The following is a 19376-nucleotide window of genomic DNA, read 5'->3' as shown; positions in this document are numbered from 1 at the left end:
TTTTTTACCCAACAAAATCGCCCTAAACTCACTTGCAGCTTTTCACCCTTACATTAACATGATAAATAAGATTCAAGCAAACGGATTCAATTATTATAAGATTTGATTGATTTTTAGAAATCAAGGCTTTAAATCATCTAGTAGCAAACACTAGTTCTAGTTTTCGTGCCAGAAGATCTGGTGCTTGTTATAATTCTTGGTCCTTTTGTTTTCCTTGTCTGAGCCTTTTTCGGCTCCGTTTGTAATAATAAAATAAATAAAAAACTAAAGAAGCTTGCGCTCGCAGAAAGTGTACAAATACTGTGAGAAAAACCATAATAATTAAATTGAACCAGACTTCTCTAATTGATACACTATTAGAAAAACACCATTAGTCATTGACATCCAATAGCAGAAGCTTAAATGAAAAGGAATGTAGAGTCGCTTAAAATCTGTTCTCCACAACTCCAATTTACAACCATAAGCAAATATTTTCAGACCAACCAATATCCGACCCGGAAAACATTAATTAATTACCGGTCAGAATCTCGGGGAATCAAAGGTAGCAACAGAATAGTGAGTTAAATCACCAACAGCACATCTTGCTAATGACCTTAACAAGAAATACCCTCATCAACAAAAATGAGTGCATTCAACGTAACTCACAGGGAACGTACAAAAGTTTGCCTGTGAAGCAAGTTGCAATTATACAGTTGGAAACTATCTACAAGCTCCTGTAGTCTATCACTGTGACTTCATCCTCAGGTGCATCAAGATCTTGATAACTGTAAAAGTTGACTTCAACCAATTAACAGAAAAAAGGGAACAAAAACATACAAGCATTATGGCTAGCGCTTGAAATGCATCATAAGACAAGAATTTGTGGTTTGAGTATCAAAGTTCAAAGAAATAGTCAGGGTTACAGCAGTACAACAGACACCATGTATCTAAAAAAGCACCACTTCAATCAACTTCTTTTCGAGCAGTATAACAGACACCTTGAAGTAAAACCAAATAGGCTACAAATGGAGAGAAAGAGTTCAAGCCGGATAATTTTTGCTTAGGTTGACACCATAAAAAAGGAAGGGTTGGTACACATGTTGGGGTTTATTTTACTCCAGTCGTCTTCAATTGTATCTTTTGGTCTTCTCAGGAGAAAAGAAACCAATATTTTTCATCAATATCTAGTAGCACAAGCTGGGTATGTTTCCTAATTCCCCCCACCAATGAAGTTTTTAACTCCCCTAAGCGCCTAATGTCGTGGATAAAACAAATAGCAAATAATTTCAATAAAAAAAATCAGCATAGTGTAGCTGAAGCGCTAAAACAACAATCAAGTACAGAAACCAGTACTAGAAATGGCTCATACAGAAAGTACCTTCTTAAACGTCGAGGATCCTGCCGAAAAGCTGGGGACAAAGCAAGAATAGGGGCTGGCCCACTCATTTGAGGTCCAGCCCACATATTTCTACCACTGCCTTCAAAGGGTGGAGGACCACCTTGATCTCGCAGCATCTGCATTGCGACTTCAGGTGGAGCAGGAACGAAAGGCCCAAGTGGACTGCAATTGGAATAAAAACAAAATATGATAAGGAAAAGCAACTTACAACTTCAGTCTGAAGATTAGACAGAATTCAATGGGCAACATACCCAGCACCAGGCACAGGCATCAATACAGGTGGTGGGTTCATATCTGATGTGAAAGGAGGACCACCATGCATGCCTTGTCCACCAAAATTATCATACATTGGTTCATCATGATTTCCTCCATCTTGGCCATCATTGTTGGACTGGAATTCACCTTGTTGCATATTATCATACCTCTCACCACCATTGGCTCGGTTATCTCGTTCTCTTCGATTACCACGCTCATCTTTCAATCTATTCTCCATACCTGGCCTGCGTCTCTGTGGTTTATCCCTCTACATGATAAATAAGATTTAATCATTATGAAGGAAAATCTATGTTGCATAGCTAAAGGAGCAAACACTCAACCGACTTTAATAATTAATTTGAAGCATAACATATTTGAAGACTTGATTAAACAATTTCATTACTGATTTTGGCATTCTTGGTTCATGTGTTTATTTAAATGCATGCAGGTATAGACGAACTCATTCACATTGCCTACCTGTAGGGAAGCTTAAACTAAATGTGCATAAAAAATCTACACATTTCACCAAAAATTAATAATGAACAAAGAACTATATTAAAAAATAAAATAAAAGATACATGTTGAAGCCAAGCAATCACGGTAGTAAATATACATTGAAGGACTGCCCATCAGAAGCAAAGGACAGGGAACCATTACAAGGAAACCCAAAACAGAATGACTGACAATAGGCATGATCTCAAAACAACCATGCAATAATACTTGCAAGTCATCTTCATAAAAATAAGATTTCATTACGGAAAATAGTAAGATAACAAATCCAACCCATTTATGAAGGTTTATGGCTGTGAATGAGGATCTAGTCCAATCTACAGTTGCACAAAAGTGAACCCCAAAAAAATTGACTTTTTTTGTACTTCCAGCTCAAAATAGCTTGCCATATTTTGTATATAATGTAGCCCTTTAACAGAATTGACTGTTCTAAGGAGCCGCAGAGAAATTGAAGGAACATATATTTGTAAGCTTGACATGTAATAGCAGAATAGTCCAACTATGCATTTTACCGAATGGCACCTCTATGGAATCCAAGTACAGCAAACAGAAAACATTGACATAAACAACAGAACTGAAGAGTAATAGCAACTTCCCAATCTTGTTAGGTGCCCTTCATAACCTTTACAAACTATTGCTGTTTCGTTACATTATGTTACTTTAGCATCTATTATACCTACCCTAGTATGGAAAAGCAAACATGACTAGGAACTTGGAAGTGACCAGAAAAGTCAAGTAAATAACAAACAGATTAATGGATGGCATGTACTTGCTTGCCATTCAGGCATTTCACAGCATGTTTTCTGCTTTTTCCATGCATTTACAAACATTCCATAATTCAGCAATATCATACAAGCAACCTGACTAGAGTAAATACTTAATCCATACCAATATCAATTGCTGCATAACAGGAGTTCCACCCGGCGCCTCTGCATCACTGTAAATGAAGTCATATTGTTATACTTCAGCAAAGAAATATCTGCAGGTATAATAGTCTATCCATCTTCTATCTACTATCTATCCACTGGTAGTCTGATACTATAAATTCAGATATCTGTAGAAATACTGTATACCCATCTCCTATAGTCAATCTTTTTTCTTTGACGTTTATTTATCAGAGGTCCAAGATTACTATATACAAAGTGCTAGAGATTATAAATAAAATTTGGTATCAACTGCAAACGTATTTTGGTAAAAGAAATCACATACTTCATGTAATTCTGAAAATATATATCCTCCCGCATTTTCACAGTGACATCCACCAGTAGCTCAGGGTGTTTTAACTTGAGATGTTTGTGAACAAATTCAGCAGCATGAAAGAGCTTAGTGCAACCCTTGGCACCACAACCATACTTCCAGCCATACTTTTCATCCCTAATCTTCCGCACAAAGGGATCTAGGCCTTGTAAAGCAGCAGCTTCTATCTTATCCTTGGCAGTCATTACTTCCAAGGGATCTTGACTGTGCAATCTCTCTTGCCAATGCAAGTCTAATTTCTTTTCCCACTCGGCTCCATTACTACCTACATCGGAACCTTTTGCCTCTACTCTCACATGCCTCAAACCTTTAGCATCGTTTGACTCAATCATCCCATAATAATCTACACCATGTACGCGCCAAAGATAGGTGATAAGGGTGTCAAGTAGCTCAACACCCTCTAGGCCCTTAACAGATGTCAAACCACGTACAATAACAACAGGACCAGTGGAACCACCATGAGATTTTTCTCTGTTCATTTTGTCATTCTCAGGTACACACAAGACATTCTCAACAATTCCTTTTTCAGAGTCAAGTTTGCGGACAAGGGCTTGAGCTTGTTCAACGTCAAATCGTATACGCCTTGGATCAGAACTGACTGGGTGAGCCTTAGGAGCAGTAGAAACAAGATCATTTTCTCTATTCGGCTCTATCCCATGACGTCTTCTTTTGCCATCCACATCAGCTTCATCATCAGAATTCGGTTCACTAGTATGTCCAGATTTATTTGAGGCTGAGGAACCTGGACCTCTGTATCCAAACGATCAATAAATCTATTAGTCTGATGTAATAGGCATAAGACATACCAATCAAGTTGAGTTTTCTTACAAGTCTAAGGATCCACTTTGTAGTTCAAGCAGAAATTCCTTTGCCGTTTTCCGTGATATTTCATTTCTCCTAGAGAGATATTTCAAAAAAAAAAAATCAATGCCCAAATAAATGAACAGTTCCATAGATAATTTTGGACCTACAAAACTTCCTCAACTTAAATACAGCATAGAAAAAGAAAATTCCTTAAATGTAAAAAGAGCTTACCTTTCAATTACAGTAAGTAAGTTTGTGGGATGATATTTGTCTTTTAGCCTACAGGCACAAGCATTGTGTTAGAAATACACAGCTCAACCAACCAAAAAAAAAAGAGTGACATTAATTACCATTCCTCTTCTTTATGAGCATTAAAATAAGCTCGCTTCTGAGTCGATATATACTCTGCCCTGTATTCTTGATATCTGCATAATTAATAAGTTGTAAATACCTGATTATTCTAAACAATATCAAAACTTGATGCATACAATAGAAATCCGGGGAACATCAAACTCCCTACCTGCGCTCAGCTTCAGCTGGCAAAATGTCATCTTCCAGTTCTTGGATGAATTGTTTGTATGACATCAAGCCTTCTCTGTAAAATATCAATTGGTACATCACACTACTACTCATATCGATATAATTATAGTTCTTAATTAAGAAAAATCCCCCATTGCAAGAATTATATGGCTATACATGAACAAAAAGTAAAAACAATTAGGTAAACAATAAAAAAGGACAATTTTTATATCAAGGATAAACCAAATAACTTTCATATCTCATTCTCAACAAAACATGAGGAGATTGCCGGATGAAACAGACAAACATGTACGCTCAATGGAAATACAAAACGCGAACAATAGCTGACCTTTGAGTGGCCCCAGTATTGGAAGCATCGCCAAAACCAGCACGTCCTGAATCCCAGTCTGAAAAGAAGGGAAATACTGAGATCTTCTAATTCAGGGAATAATCAAACTGAAAACATAGCCACTCAAAATGAGTTGTAACCAACAGAAAATAATGACAGTACCAGAAAATACAACACCAAAAGACCATTTCTACCAAACAATGGAGAAGTGGTATGAGAGTATAACAACAATGAGAATATGATTAAACCACTAGCATCTATATTTGTATGCATGTGCTTTTGCGTTTGGAACCACAATTAACAGAAAAACCATCCGCGACTTGCCAACTCTGACAACTTCAGCAACTATTAACCAAGCCAACCAAAAAAAAGTCATGTAAAGAAAAAATAATTAACTTGCTTCCAGCCCCAACACCGATCACCTGTTGTTTGCGATTAAATAGCAACATCTCATACACACTTTCAAACCTTTATCCCCAACCATGCCAATTTCATTAGTACAGTCTTCACCACTATTTATAAGAGAGTCCATGTGATATGTCAGAACTAAAAGTGAAACGTGCGCAGCGTAGCGCCACATGACCAAAATTTACAACAAACACACATCACATCACATACTAACTGGAACTAGCCCTCTCCATAGCTGAACCAAATTAGTCAAAGACTATGTTGCACGGATACGGACACGTGTGTCCGTATTCGACACGATACGATACGCGGACACGTCAAAATCTCAAGTGTCCGACTTGGACACGTAGTGGACACGTTAATTAAATTTTATATTAATAATATAGTTTTTAAAATTAAAACTTAGTCAATCCACATTCAAACTAGACATAATTCTAGTTTTCCTGTCATCTAATTTGAATGTTGTTATCTGCAGATATTAAGTTTCTAAGTTCCAATAAATGTTCATCATTTGATAAATGTTCATCACCAGGCACCCAATTCTCGGAAACTTCCGAGGAAAACGAATGCGGTTGTGAAGGCTGGATGACCTAATGTTTATGTTTTTTCTGTTTTTCTGTTAAATCTCAATTATACCCCTGCGTGTCCTTGTTATTTTCGTGTCCAGTCCGGACACACACGTGTCCAACTCGGACACTCACGTGTCCACCGCGTGTCCAAAATCAGACACGCGTGTCCGAGCGTATTTGCGCGTGTCCGCGTGTCCGTGTCTGACACGCAATACGCGACCATTTTCGCGTGTCCGTGCAACATAGGTCAAAGACTATCCCACTCATCTTATAAAAGAATAAAAATGGGCAACAATAACAACAATGCCCAGGTGATACCAAGTGATTAAAATTGTCAGAGCAATATTGCTACCCTTAAATCGAATTTAAAGGAATTCAAGATTAGCCGTCTTTGATTTTCTCATTACAGCTTGACCAAAAACATTTCATACCACACAAATACATGTTGATATTCACCCCCACACAAACAAGAAGAGAAACCTCACCCTCCTTCAACCCACGCAGTAGTTAGAACTTGCATTTCTAGTGATTCTAATAAAATTCAACTTGTCTAAATGCGCACGTGTGTGTGCACGCAAACACATTGTGTCTGCACATCATTTATTAATATTCATTGCAAAATTAAACGGGTGATATACAACAACATCAACCGTGGCCGATCTTTGTCATTTCTGTCTTGCCATGAAATCAAAAAGTGTAAATCACCAAGTATATGGCTTTCATTAAAATATGTGATAGAAGATGGGTATTTCACAAGGACTTAAACAAAAAAAAATCATCTTCAGCAGTTGACCTTTCATCTTTCCAAGCACAACAAGAAGATGTAGATTGGATCAGTTTTACCTAATAATAATAGGTTCTATCCAGTGCACATTAAGTCATACTCATGATAAGTTCAGAGAGTCGCTCCCAAAAGACTAAATTCTCAGAACCTAGATGACTACAGAAACAATAAGAACTGGCTAATGTACTTGCACACCTTGTTGTACATCCTAGTGATGGGTACTAACTACATGGCAGATAAAAAGTGATTATGTTGTATACAAGATAACCCAATTCAATTCGTAATATTAAAAGAGTAGATGCAAATATCAATTAAGAACAACGATTCCGTAACACAGCTAGGCTTAAGGCCAACTACTGGCTATACTGATTAATAAGGTGGTTTACCAGAAGGACCATAGCCACCAGATGAGCGTCCAGCATAACGACCATGAGGCCTATCATCACCATAACCAGGTCTACCCCCCATCTCCCGCTCATATCCACTTGCATAATCATATCCAGACCTATGACATCAACAGATCAAGCAAATTTAAATCGAAATGAAGATAATGATATCACCTGAAGCCAACAATCCAAACTATCAAGGCAATCAATCATGTTAAGACCTAAGCTGCTGTAACTCGACGGCACATTGAGATATCTAAACAATCAAGACCATTTTCTAAGTAAAGAGTAAACAAAGCACTAAGTTATCGAAACTCAAGCCAGAGCTCACAGACCTCCGATCACCTCCTCCAGGTCCAAAGCCGCCGCCTCGGGGACTCCCTCGCCTGCCGTCGTAGCCTCCATCTTCCCTCCTAGAGCGCTTAAACGGAGGCGGCGAGTGCCGGCCGCGGTCTCTATAGGGAGGCGGGGGACTGAGGCTGCCGCGGCGCTTGTAATCCCTGTTGTCTCTATCTCTCTCCCTCGGAGGCGGAGGGGAGCGATTTCCCCGTTCGTAGTAGTCCGGGCGGCGAGGCGGGCGGTCGAGGTCCCTCTCCCTCTCCTTTTCGTCTCGGTCGCGTCGTCGGGAGGGCTGTTGCGGCGGCGGCGGTTGTTGTTGGGACGGGGAGGAGGATTGAGGAGGTGGAGGAGGAGGGGGCTCTTCGGAGGATTTGTCTTTGCGGTCGCGACGGCGGTCCAAGGAGTCGACGGGCATGTTCATGATCTCGGCCATGGCTTGGTTTTGGGATTGTGATTGATTCAGAGAGAGAGAGAGAGTGAAACCCTAGAATAAAAACGGAGATGACAGACCACGTCGACAGGGCGTAGGTCTGGGTTAAAGACTCGATTTGGCTAATCCAGCGTGAACAAGTCATGTGATTATTAAGTGTCACATGCACGAGGCATGAATCAAAATACATTTAGTATATACTATTTTTGAGTGGGGTGTTCATAGACTGTTCATGACTTTTTTACCCTTGTACCTATTCTTATTTACCCAGTTAGCTGATATATCATATTCGGTTGTTTTTGGTCCCTTCTCTCTCTCTCTCTGCTCTGCTCTGCTCTGCTCTCTTCCCTGTCTCTCTTTTCGATCGTAGGTAGTCCACCTGGGTTTCTGTGTGTCATTCTCAGTCTCTTCCTCTTTCTTATCTCATAAATTTATTTTTTTCTGCAGCTCATGATCCGAATTTCATCTTTTTTTTCCCATCGATTCACTTTCATTTGAAATTAACTCTATTTTGATTTGGGATCGTCATTTTTAGGGTTGAAACTGTCATCAGCGACCTCGGGTGTGGAATATATTTTCGAACTTCATCGACAGAGCAAGATCGGGTATTGTTACTTCTATTGCTTTGAGTGATTCATTTTCTGTTAGCTTTTTTCTTTTACTTTTTTGGTTTGTGTTGATTGGGTGATGATATTGCTTGGATCATTTAGTTGAAAAATGGGTTTCCTTAGATCATTTGTTTGTTTTTTCTTTCGTTTGTTGTTGTGCCTGTTTAGAATTGGAGTTGGGTGCTTCTGTTTTAGGTTTGGGAGAGTAGTTTTGTTTGGTTTGATTGCTTTTCTACTCAATTAGATTCTTAGTTAGGCCTTCAATTAAATTGAATTGAATTCTAGAAGCCCATTTACTCCGCAATTTAGACAAAAATGGAACTGTGAGGCCGGGGTCTATTTCATATATATCAGAAATTGTCATCATATTTTTTTCCTCAGATTGTATGGATGGTAACACCATTCCATCTTCTGGTCTGCAGAACCTATAATATATCATACAAATTTTGTTGTTGGTTAGAAAAGTTTAATGTGAAATATAAAGTTCAAGGCAAACAGATATATAGTGGTCTTTTATCGCCAGGTAGTTTTTTTTTTTTAGTTTGGATTATCTTAAACTTAAGTAAATAAATATTGCTTTGACTCATAAATATAAAATACTAGATGTGCTTAAACTCATTACCCGAACTCATTTTCTTCTACAACTCACTATGTTCCAATACAGATTTCATTTTTTCACTACAATATATGATAGAGCGTTTTGTTAGAACGTCTATAAAATACCCTGTAAAACATCATCGTTAGTATATAATAAGCATGGATCGTTCAGTCCGGGGAATCAAAAGGGCCTCAACACTTATCATGTTATTGGGGGGATTTGATTTGGATTCTAAAACTACAACTTTTATGCAGGATGAAATAATTGTGTATTATTGAATGATATGGTGGCCTATATATAGGCATTTACAAAACCACAATCTCGTAAGATTCGGAGTCCTAATCTATTACGGAGATGCTAATCTATCTCCTAACATGAAACCTATTAGGCTAAGACACACATAAGGGTAGAATATTAATTCTCCCGGAACACTCCCCCTTGTGTCGCATGCCTAGGTTGCATGGTGCACATATCGTTGCCTCGGTAAAAACCTTGTCAAGCAAAACAAAAACCTCTTGGGTAAAACAAAAGCTTGATCGAAGGGAAAAAGAGCACAACGCACCAACTACTTAAGGATCTTAACATGTGATGTAGACTCCCCCTGAAGTCTACCAAACTCTAGTGTTTCGATAAACGACGCATCCCAATGCTCTTCACATGTTTCACAAAAGTAGATTTAGGCAAAGACTTGGTGAACAAATCCGCAACATTGGATTCTGAACTCACTTGATTGATCTGAACATTCAAGAACTTCTGTTGTTGAACGTTGTAGAAGAACTTAGACGAAATATGCTTGGTGTTGTCTCCCTTGATGAAACCTAACTTTGTCTGCTCTATGCAAGCAGCATTATCTTCATAAATGCACGTAGGTTGATCAGTTGTAGAGACTAATCCACAAGAATCACGAATATGGCGAACAAGTGATCGTAGCCAAACACATTCTTTAACTGCTTCATGGAGAGCGATGATCTCCGCGTGATTCGAAGAAGTAGCAACAAGAGTTTGCTTTGTGGATCTCCAAGATATCGCCGTATTCCCAATGGTGAACACATAACCGGTTTGAGAACGAGCCTTGTGAGGGTCAGAGAGGTACCCTGCGTCGGCATAACCAACTAACAAGTTGTTTGGAGTCTTTGCATCGGGGGAAAGAGCTGCACGGGACCGGTTGCTGCTCTCGGCACCGCGCACGGTCTCCACGCCATGGCGGCCGGCGGCATCGCTGCGGCGTACGGCGGCAAGGCCGAGGTCGGCGACGGCGGTGGTGTGGGGAGATACCGTGGCGGTGTTCTCTCTGCAATAGGGGTAGAACAATCCCATGTCAAGGGAACCTTTCAAGTATCGAAACAAATGCTTGATTCCATTCCAATGACGTAGCATAGGCGCGGAGCTAAATCTAGCTAATAAGTTCACTGCGAAAGATATGTCCGGTCTAGTGCATTGAGCAAGATACAATAGTGCCCCAATCGCACTAAGGTATGGAACTTCAAGACCAAGAACTTCTTCATCATCCTCTTTAGGACGGAAGGGATCCTTCTTGATATCTAGACTTCGGACGACCATGGGAGTAGACAATGGACTGCATAGATCCATATTGAAACGTCGAAGCATCTTCTGCGTGTAATTTGACTGATGCACTAAGATGCCGTCGGCCCTATGCACAAGCTCAAGGCCGAGACAGAATTTCGTCCTCCCTAGGTCTTTCATTTCAAATTCTGACTTCAAATAAGACACGGTCTCTTCAATCTCATCAAGAGTACCGATTATGTTCATGTCATCAACGTAGACCGCAACGATGACGAATCCGGAATTTGTCTTTCGTATGAACACGCATGGGCATAGTTCATCATTCTTGTAACCCCTTCTCACCAAGTATTGATGCAACCGATTGTACCACATTCCTCCGGATTGCTTTAACCCGTACACTGAATGATGTAATCTGACTGCATGAGCACTCCGTGGTCTGGAGGCACTTGATGGAGGTAAAGGTAGTCCCTCTGGAGCTTTCATGTATATCTCTGCGTCAAGATCCCCATAGAGATAAGCTGTGACCACATCCATAAGCTGCATGTTTAGTCTTTCGGACACTACCAGACTAATAAGGTAGCGGAAGGTAATGATGTCCATAACAGGAGAATAAGTCTCTTCATAGTCAATACCAGGTCGTTGTGAGAATCTTTGCGCTACGAGTCTTGCCTTATAGCGCACGATCTCGTTCATCTCATTACGCTTACGAACGAAGACCCATTTATGTCCAACAGGTTTGACATCTCTTGGAGTCAATTCAACCTTTCCGAAGACTTCTCGCTTCGCTAATGAGTCAAGTTCTACCTGGATTGCTTCCTTCCACTTCGGCCAATCTGCTCTACGTTCGCATTCATCTAGAGAGCGAGGTTCAACGTCGTCTTCAGATATGATCTCATGTGCGACGGAATAAGCGAAAACGTCATCAATGCATGTAGTGGCTCGGTTTCGGACCGACTGCTCACTTGTGTAGTTCACTGAGATTTCGTTGTTCTCTGGCATCAAACAAGGTTCCATAGCGTCCCACGGTAACACTTGAGTTGATTCATGGACATAGCTGTAATCAGAGACAACTTCATACGATGGTGATTCATCGTTGATGACGCGATGTGCCTTAGTCATTTGCTTCTTTCTAGGTTTTGAATCCCTAGAGTTTATCGGTCTCCCCCTTTTTCTTTGAGGAGCCGAGGCCGAAGCTGCTCCATGCCGGGCCATCTCGGCATCATCGCCACAAGGGGCGCCGGCAACACCACGGCGTACGGTGGTGCCGCCGCCGGCCTCCGTCCCACTGTCAGGGGCGGTGCCAACGTTGCTAGGTCCAGGAGCTTGTCTTCCACGCCCGTATTTCGGGACATCCAACCGTGCCGGTACGTTCGCAGCAGGTATGTTTGATCTCGTCACTTTAGCAATATCTACAAAGCCGTCGGGCATCGAATCCGCGACTTTCTGGAGGTCGATAATGCGTTGCACTTCTAACTCACTTTGGGCAGTGCGGGGATCATAATGAGACATAGTGGGGACACACCACGTCAATTCCTGACGTTCATTTGGAATGATAACATTCACATCTCCCCCTAACGACGGGAAGCATGTCTCATCAAAGTGACAATCTGCAAATCTTGCAGTAAAGAGATCTCTGGTGGTTGGTTCTAAGTAGCGGACAATCGTTGGGGAATTATAGCCAACATAGATACCTAATCGTCTCTGAGGACCCATCTTAGTACGCAGCGGAGGTGTAATAGGCACATAAACGGCGCAACCAAAGATGCGTAAGTGTGAAATATTGGGTTCGTAACCAGTTACCATCTGGTACGCACTAAACGCTTGGTTAGCCGCGGGTCAGAAACGAATAAGTGTCGCTGCATGCAACACTGCATATCCCCACGCAGAGACTGGCAGGTTAGTACCCATAACCATTGCCCGAGCAACAAGCTAAATACGCTTGATGGTAGCCTCTGCTATACCGTTCTGTGAATGAACATGAGGAACGGGATGTTCAATTTCGATCCCAATAGACATGCAGTAATCATCAAAAGTTTTAGAGGTGAATTCTCCAGCATTATCCAAACGAATGGATTTGATAGGATAATCGGGGTGGTGAGCCCGAAGTTTGATGATCTCAGCTAATAACTTGGCAAATGCAGCATTCCTTGTGGATAGCAAAGCGACATGTGACCAACGTGTCGATGCATCAACCAATACCATAAAATATCGAAAAGGTCCGCATTCTGGTTGGATAGGTCCACAAATGTCACCTTGGATACGTTGTAAGAATGAAATGTTCTCGGTTGAAGCCTTAGCAAAAGAAGGACTTCCTTGAAATTTAGCAAGAGAACAAGCTTTGCAAAACGAGTGATGGGCATCAGAAATTGCCATGGAGGCATTTGAAAGCACGGGAGGCATCACAAGCTCTTGTGAAGGAGGGGATGCCGCCACCAACGGCATGAAAGCCGTGGAGCTGCCGAGTGAGGCATGCTCGGCCACACCATGCGGTGCATGGGTAGGCACGGCCTCACCGTGCGGAGCACGGGTGAGGTGATCCTCCAATCGCTTCCGGGACTTGAAAATGGATGACCATGTGAATTCTTAAGAATTCTGATAATCATATCACGTCCAGGGTGCCCGAGACGGGCATGCCAAAGCATATAAGAGTCCGAATCACAAAAGTTCCGTTCAACCGCATATGATTCAAAGATCTGAATGGAAGTAAGATACAAACCATTCCCAAGACTCTTCATCTTCTCTAAGATGCGGCGATGGCCTGCTTTCTCAGAGGTAACACAAAGATATTCCTCTCCATTCTCAACATAAGTATCGAGGTGAAAACCATTGGCACGTATGTCCTTAAAACTTAGCAAGGTGCGGGGAGACTTCGGCGCATAAAGAGCGTCTACGACGTTAAGAGTCGTACCATTAGGCAACATGAAAGAAGTTGTGCCTCTTCCTTGAATGATGGATTTCGAGCCAATCATTCTAGTCATCGAAGAAGTCGAAAACACTAGATCTGTGAACAACTGCATGTGCCGAAGGACAGTGTGGGTGGTTCCGCAATCAGCTAGACATTCGATTTCACCGCGGGACATCTACAAAATGACAATTAAGAGAGTCAGCGACACGGGAACAATTCTATACAATACGCCGTAAGATATTGTAAGAATGGGAATCAGAACAAAGGTCGATCCCATCAAATGTATCACATGGCAATAGTACTACATTCTTCAACTAAAGAGTTGGAAATCATGGTATTGAAGCAGTGAAATACCAAACAGTAAACTAGGGTGGTATAAACCATCCAAAAATGGTGTGGAAAACACACACAAAGAGTACCGGTGAGTGCATATAACGGACTTGGAGAAAACCGGAAAAACAAACCGGAAAACCATGTCAAAAGAACTCAAAACCGGGTGAATTTTGGATGAGGAAAACGTGGCAGCAGGGACTGCTGCAATATGTCGAAAAATGACGAGAAACGACGGAAAAAATCATCGAAAAACTCGTTGGAAAACCGGCGGCACCGATTGCCGGAAAACCGGCCGGCGGCGGTCGGAACTGGCCGGTATGGAGGCCGGAACTTCAGGTCCGACAGGGGACGCCGTCAGGAACCGGGTGGCGGTGCCGGAACGCCGGGAAATGGCCGGAAGACGGCGAATACGCCGGCAAAACGTGCCGGAAATGCTGGAATAGTAACCGGGTCCGGCCAAGGCAAAACCACGTCGTTTTCGACGTTCCGAGGTTCGTTTTCCGAATTTTAAGTTCCAAATTCACAATGTAGTGCTATTGGGTCCCATGTGACCCAAAAGCGTCCAATTTAAAAACCACATGAGTTGCACACGTTGATCATCATGCTAAGTGTCAGGTAAATAAAATTCTCAAAGAGATCGTCTTGTAAGCAAGAAATGAGAAATTTTATTGAATGCCAATCTTTAATACATCACACATGAACTTCTAATTCCAAAATCAAAAGACTATTACAAAGTCAATGAAAATAACAATGGCGGTCAGCCATAACAATACTTGAATCATAAAGCCAAAGAAGCTAAAACGACTAATCAAAGTCGGAAGTATCCATGGTAGCAACCGGAGGCCTAGCCTTAGAAGCAAGGGGCTCGGGCTTCATGGAGATATGGTGAGTCTCGATCTCATGGTCCTCATCCACATGATTCGATTCGGGTTGTAAAAACTTCTTGTAGGCGGAGTAAGCCTTGATCATCTCTTTGCTAGCGCGACAATCGCGATTAAAGTGCTTGAAAGAGCCACATTTGAAGCATGGAGACTTGCCATTACCGGAAGTGGAGGCATTAGGAGGCGCACGGCCTCCTTGGAGCTTGGGATGGGGACGGCCTCCCCCAGAGGGTGCGGCGCCGCCACCATCACGGGTCCAAGTATTGGACCGAGGCCGAGATCGGCCTTGTTGCCTCCCACCACGAGAGTTGTTATTTTGGTGCTGATATGGAGCGTTCCTTGATTGATTCTTTTGCTTAGGAGCTTTCCCATAGTTAGACTGTGGCGTAGAAATTCTTTTAGTGCCAACAGGTCTATTGTTGATGTTGAGGAGAATCTCAGAATGTCTCTCCTTCTTAGCCAAGAGTGCCATTAAGTCGGCAAAAGACCGGATCTTCCCTTCCTCTACATGAGTGCGGTACGTATGAGCTTGAACCTCATAGTTGATTGGAAACGTGTCCAATGTCTTATTGAGAAGATCTAGGTCGGTCTTGATGACACCAACGGTGCCAAGATCGGATTGCAAGCATAGCATATCCTGATTGAAATCATCCACTCTCTTATAGTCCAATAGACGGATGTTATCCCATCTAACGGTCAATTCAGGAAGAAGCTTATCATGAACGTTGTTGTACCGCAAGCGTAGTTTATCCTATAATTCTTTAGGATCTTTTACGTTCAAGTATTGCCTCTTGAGAGTTGCATGGATGTGACGTCTCATGAAGATGAGAGTCTGAGTCTTAGCCATGGGTGGGAAATCAGCAGGAGGGTCGGCAAACATGCCTTCAATCCCTCGGCTCTCGAAAGCGAGTTCCATGTCGGAAACCCAGTGGTGGTATTCCTTTCCTTCTAGATCAAGAAGGCCAAATTCCGGTCGAGATGGCGATGACATCTACAAAACAGATACGGAATCGATTAGATTCAAGTATAATAGGAATTAGAAGGGGTGACGTATATGGTCACAAGAAAAAATCAATGCAAGCGGCGATACTCATGATCGCACCCAAAACAGCGGTGCACTCAGGCGACCACACGAAAATCGATTAACTTCCCTTTCAAAACAATCGTGACTCCCCCAGGACCGTCACACAGAAAACATCGACCAAGAGGGGAAACCCATCCCTCTATAGTCTCATCGGCGTTATAAGAAAGGCCGGAATTAAGAGAAGAAGAAGGCTAATAGCGCCCGATATAATATATCTATACGTTCAAAAGTAGGAACGTTTATGAAAAATTTACCTTTGAAGGTTTGTAGTATACGGGAGTAGCTTCTCTTGAGCGAAGTCCTTGCTTGTGAATTTCACGTCTCTTGCGTGAATATGCGGGAGGAGCAATTTTGAATGACTTGCGGGGCAAAAAGGTGTTTTTGCGGAGCGAATGCGGAGGAGACCCTGTGGTGTTGCGGGGCTGGCTGCAGGGGCTGGGCCGCGTGCAGGGCTGCGGGCAGGGGCTGCAGGGGCAGCGTGCAGGGGCTGGCTGCAGGGGCTGCGGGAAGGGCTGCATGCGGGGCGGGGCTGCGGGGGGGGGGGGGGGGGTTGTAGGGGCAGCGATGCGGCGGCTGCAGGGGCGGCGAGCAGGAGGTGCGCCGGCGAGGAGATGCCGGAGCTTGGAATCGACGGCGGCCGGCGGAGGAGAAGAGAGAGAAAAAAAAATTAGGGCTCTAAAAGTTCAGGGTTTTAGGGCAAAGTGCGTGATAACGTGATGCAGGATGAAATAATTGTGTATTATTGAATGATATGGTGGCCTATATATAGGCATTTACAAAACCACAATCCCGTAGGATTCGGAGTCCTAATCTATTACGGAGATGCTAATCTATCTCCTAACAGGAAACCTATTAGGCTAAGACACACATAAGGGTAGAATAGTAATCCTCCCGGAACAAACTTAAAATAAATCCTAAATTACTTATATACAATTGATCAACCATTCATCACATAACCAAAACACGAATTTCACTCACGAAACATGTATAACACGTATAGAATAACATATAGGCAGCGACTTATTTCGATTATATCTAAGTCCATTTCAATTCCAATTCTAATTAGAGTCTGAAGCGGTTCATCTAATCGTTAAGACTTCTTAATTATTTAGAATCAACGAAGCGTTCAATCCTAAACATATGCTACAAATAGTTCAACATAACGAAGCGTACTAGTTAAACAACAAAGTAGCACATAAGCACATTAAGTCGAATTGGAGACATGTAAGCAAGCATGGCGTCACTCATCTTGATTAAGCATGCAAATTCCTAGAACTATCACAACCCTAAACAAGTATCAATAATTGAAACACGAAGCGCATATTCAATCAATGAACACTTTGGTGAATGAAATCGCAACCCTAGGAGAACCATGGCCTTGGCTTCCTCAAGCATTGATTAAGATGTACAAGTTCAAGGAATAAATCGAAATAAAACCTAAAAACAATTCGGAAACCTACTGCCCTAAGTCATTATACACGGCAAACATACAAATCTCATGAGTTCATACAATCAAAACATAAAACCAAAGAAGTCTGAAATTATATTCTATATATATGAAACTGAAAATCACATCCAATAAATCATTCAATGAATTCGAAAATTTCAGAAAACCAAAAGATAAATTACAAGCCATGGATGAATCACACTTTAGAAACCTTCTAGGATTCGGCAAGAATGAATTCGATTTGGAAGAGGAGGAAGATGAGCACGGTTTTGTGGTGATGGATGAAGGTTTTTGGCTTGAATTTCCTGGATGGATTTTGGCAGAATTTCGGCTGTGTTTATGAGAGAATGGTGATGCTAAATATGAAGGGAGGCCGAGCTATATATAGAGGAAGGAGGAGAGGAGGGGCTGCTAGGGTTTAGGATGGGCTGATCCATGTATGCACGGCTGGGATTTCTTCTTTTTAATTGGATCGAATGGCTGCCCTTGCTTTCCTTGTAGAAGAAGCTCTTATCTCCTATTTCTTTTAGGGTTACACGGCATGGGCTGGACTCTCCTTCTCATGGGATGATTTGGATAGCACGACATGACTTCTTTCACAAGCTGAATTGGATAGCACGGCAAGACTCCTTAATTTCCTCAAAGATCATGCACGGCTTCTCCTCTTTTCTTCCTTGAATTATCTCTTCAAATCTGAAAATAAAAACCGAAATTAATAAGAAGAGATAATCTATTTCGAAACTTATGTCTTAATCTAGACATTTGTTGTCTTAAAAAGGCATATGTAATAGATGAGCTCAACTAGATTAGGAAAGTTTCTAATTTGCAAAAAGGAAACTTACTAGAATAAGTAAGTTACTAGAACAGGAAAGTTCATTTAGGAAAGTTTCGTAATAAGAGTTTGAGTTCAAGTAGGACTTTTCCAAAATGGTACGTTTCCTAGTTTAACAAGGATTCCTAATGCAAACATGACTCTCAAGATATCGCCAATGCGACCAAAACGTAGAAAGATGAAGACTCCTAGTTCAACTAGGTTTCCTAGTCCTATAAGGATTCCCACTCAAACTAGGACTCTAGACTAATTCTTCATTTTTACCTCGTTTAAGCACAAAAACACATCCATAACCGTCCTAGACTCCTATTGTGACTCAATGACTCGATATTACAACAATAAGGGTTAAACAAAGTACAGATGAAGGTAAAAACATATTAAGAACGTAGCACAAAGTGCTCCTATCAACTACCTCACACTTGGCTTTTGCTAGTCCCTTAGCAAAACAAAACAAAACTACACAAAACACTATTGCCCCTAAATGATTGTCTTAGAATCTCAAAACACATAGCTTTCAAGTTAAAGCATTTGAATGTAAGCACATAAATTCCAAGTTTCATAAATATGTTTCATAGTATGAATAAGTAAGAAATGAGACAATAAGCACATAATATGTTTAGTCAATTAAATCCTCCTCACAATGCATACTCTCTTCTTTTCACTCAGATTCATGGTTATGATTCACACACAAGTATATGCAAGAGAAAGGATAAGAAAGCATCAAATAGCTTGCATATTTCATCAAATGAAAGCACTTTGTGAATAACAAAAAGAAAACCTCATTTAACCACTAAGTGCACAAATGGACCAAAACCATATGCTCAACTCTTGTGATCATTTCCACAAACCAAGTTTTGCTCATTTTAAGAATCATTAGGATCATTTGATAAGGTGAATGTTTAGGCTTAGCTAGAGGCATGAAATATCAAGGAATCACAAAGGTAATCCTATAGACTTAGCAGAATAAAACACCATCCTTATGACACCACACACCATCAATGGCTAAATATAACAAGTTGGGCTCAATCATCATTTAAACCACAAAGTGAATATGGACAAAGGTCAAATAAACATTTTTAGACCTTCAATTACAAGTCAACTTCAAATCACAAATAGAAGACAACATCTTTTTTTCTTTCCTTTTCATGTATTGCCGAATTCATACATATTTTTTTC

The 19376-nt window shown here is 41.3% G+C and overlaps 1 protein-coding gene and 1 pseudogene across 1 annotated transcript; both read right to left on the bottom strand.

The window, feature by feature from the left end:
* The window catches only part of LOC126787230 (uncharacterized), a 191615-nt pseudogene that overhangs the window by 137953 nt on the left and 34286 nt on the right, over positions 1–19376 (bottom strand).
* LOC126787820 (serrate RNA effector molecule) lies at positions 406–8056 on the bottom strand. The gene is made up of 12 exons (XM_050513731.1): positions 7555–8056; positions 7220–7338; positions 5073–5130; positions 4725–4799; positions 4555–4629; positions 4436–4483; positions 4229–4297; positions 3353–4150; positions 3032–3080; positions 1630–1901; positions 1358–1540; positions 406–764 (listed from the first exon to the last, which is right to left on the bottom strand). Exons 1-12 carry the CDS (start codon positions 7989–7991, stop codon positions 704–706), a joined length of 2244 nt encoding a protein of 747 aa, XP_050369688.1. The 5' UTR covers positions 7992–8056; the 3' UTR covers positions 406–703.

Source organism: Argentina anserina, chromosome 3 (genome assembly GCF_933775445.1).
Source record: "Argentina anserina chromosome 3, drPotAnse1.1, whole genome shotgun sequence".
NCBI classification, from domain to species: Eukaryota; Viridiplantae; Streptophyta; class Magnoliopsida; order Rosales; family Rosaceae; genus Argentina; species Argentina anserina.
Note: the sequence above shows the minus strand (reverse complement) of the source record. Positions and strands in the feature narration are given on the sequence as shown.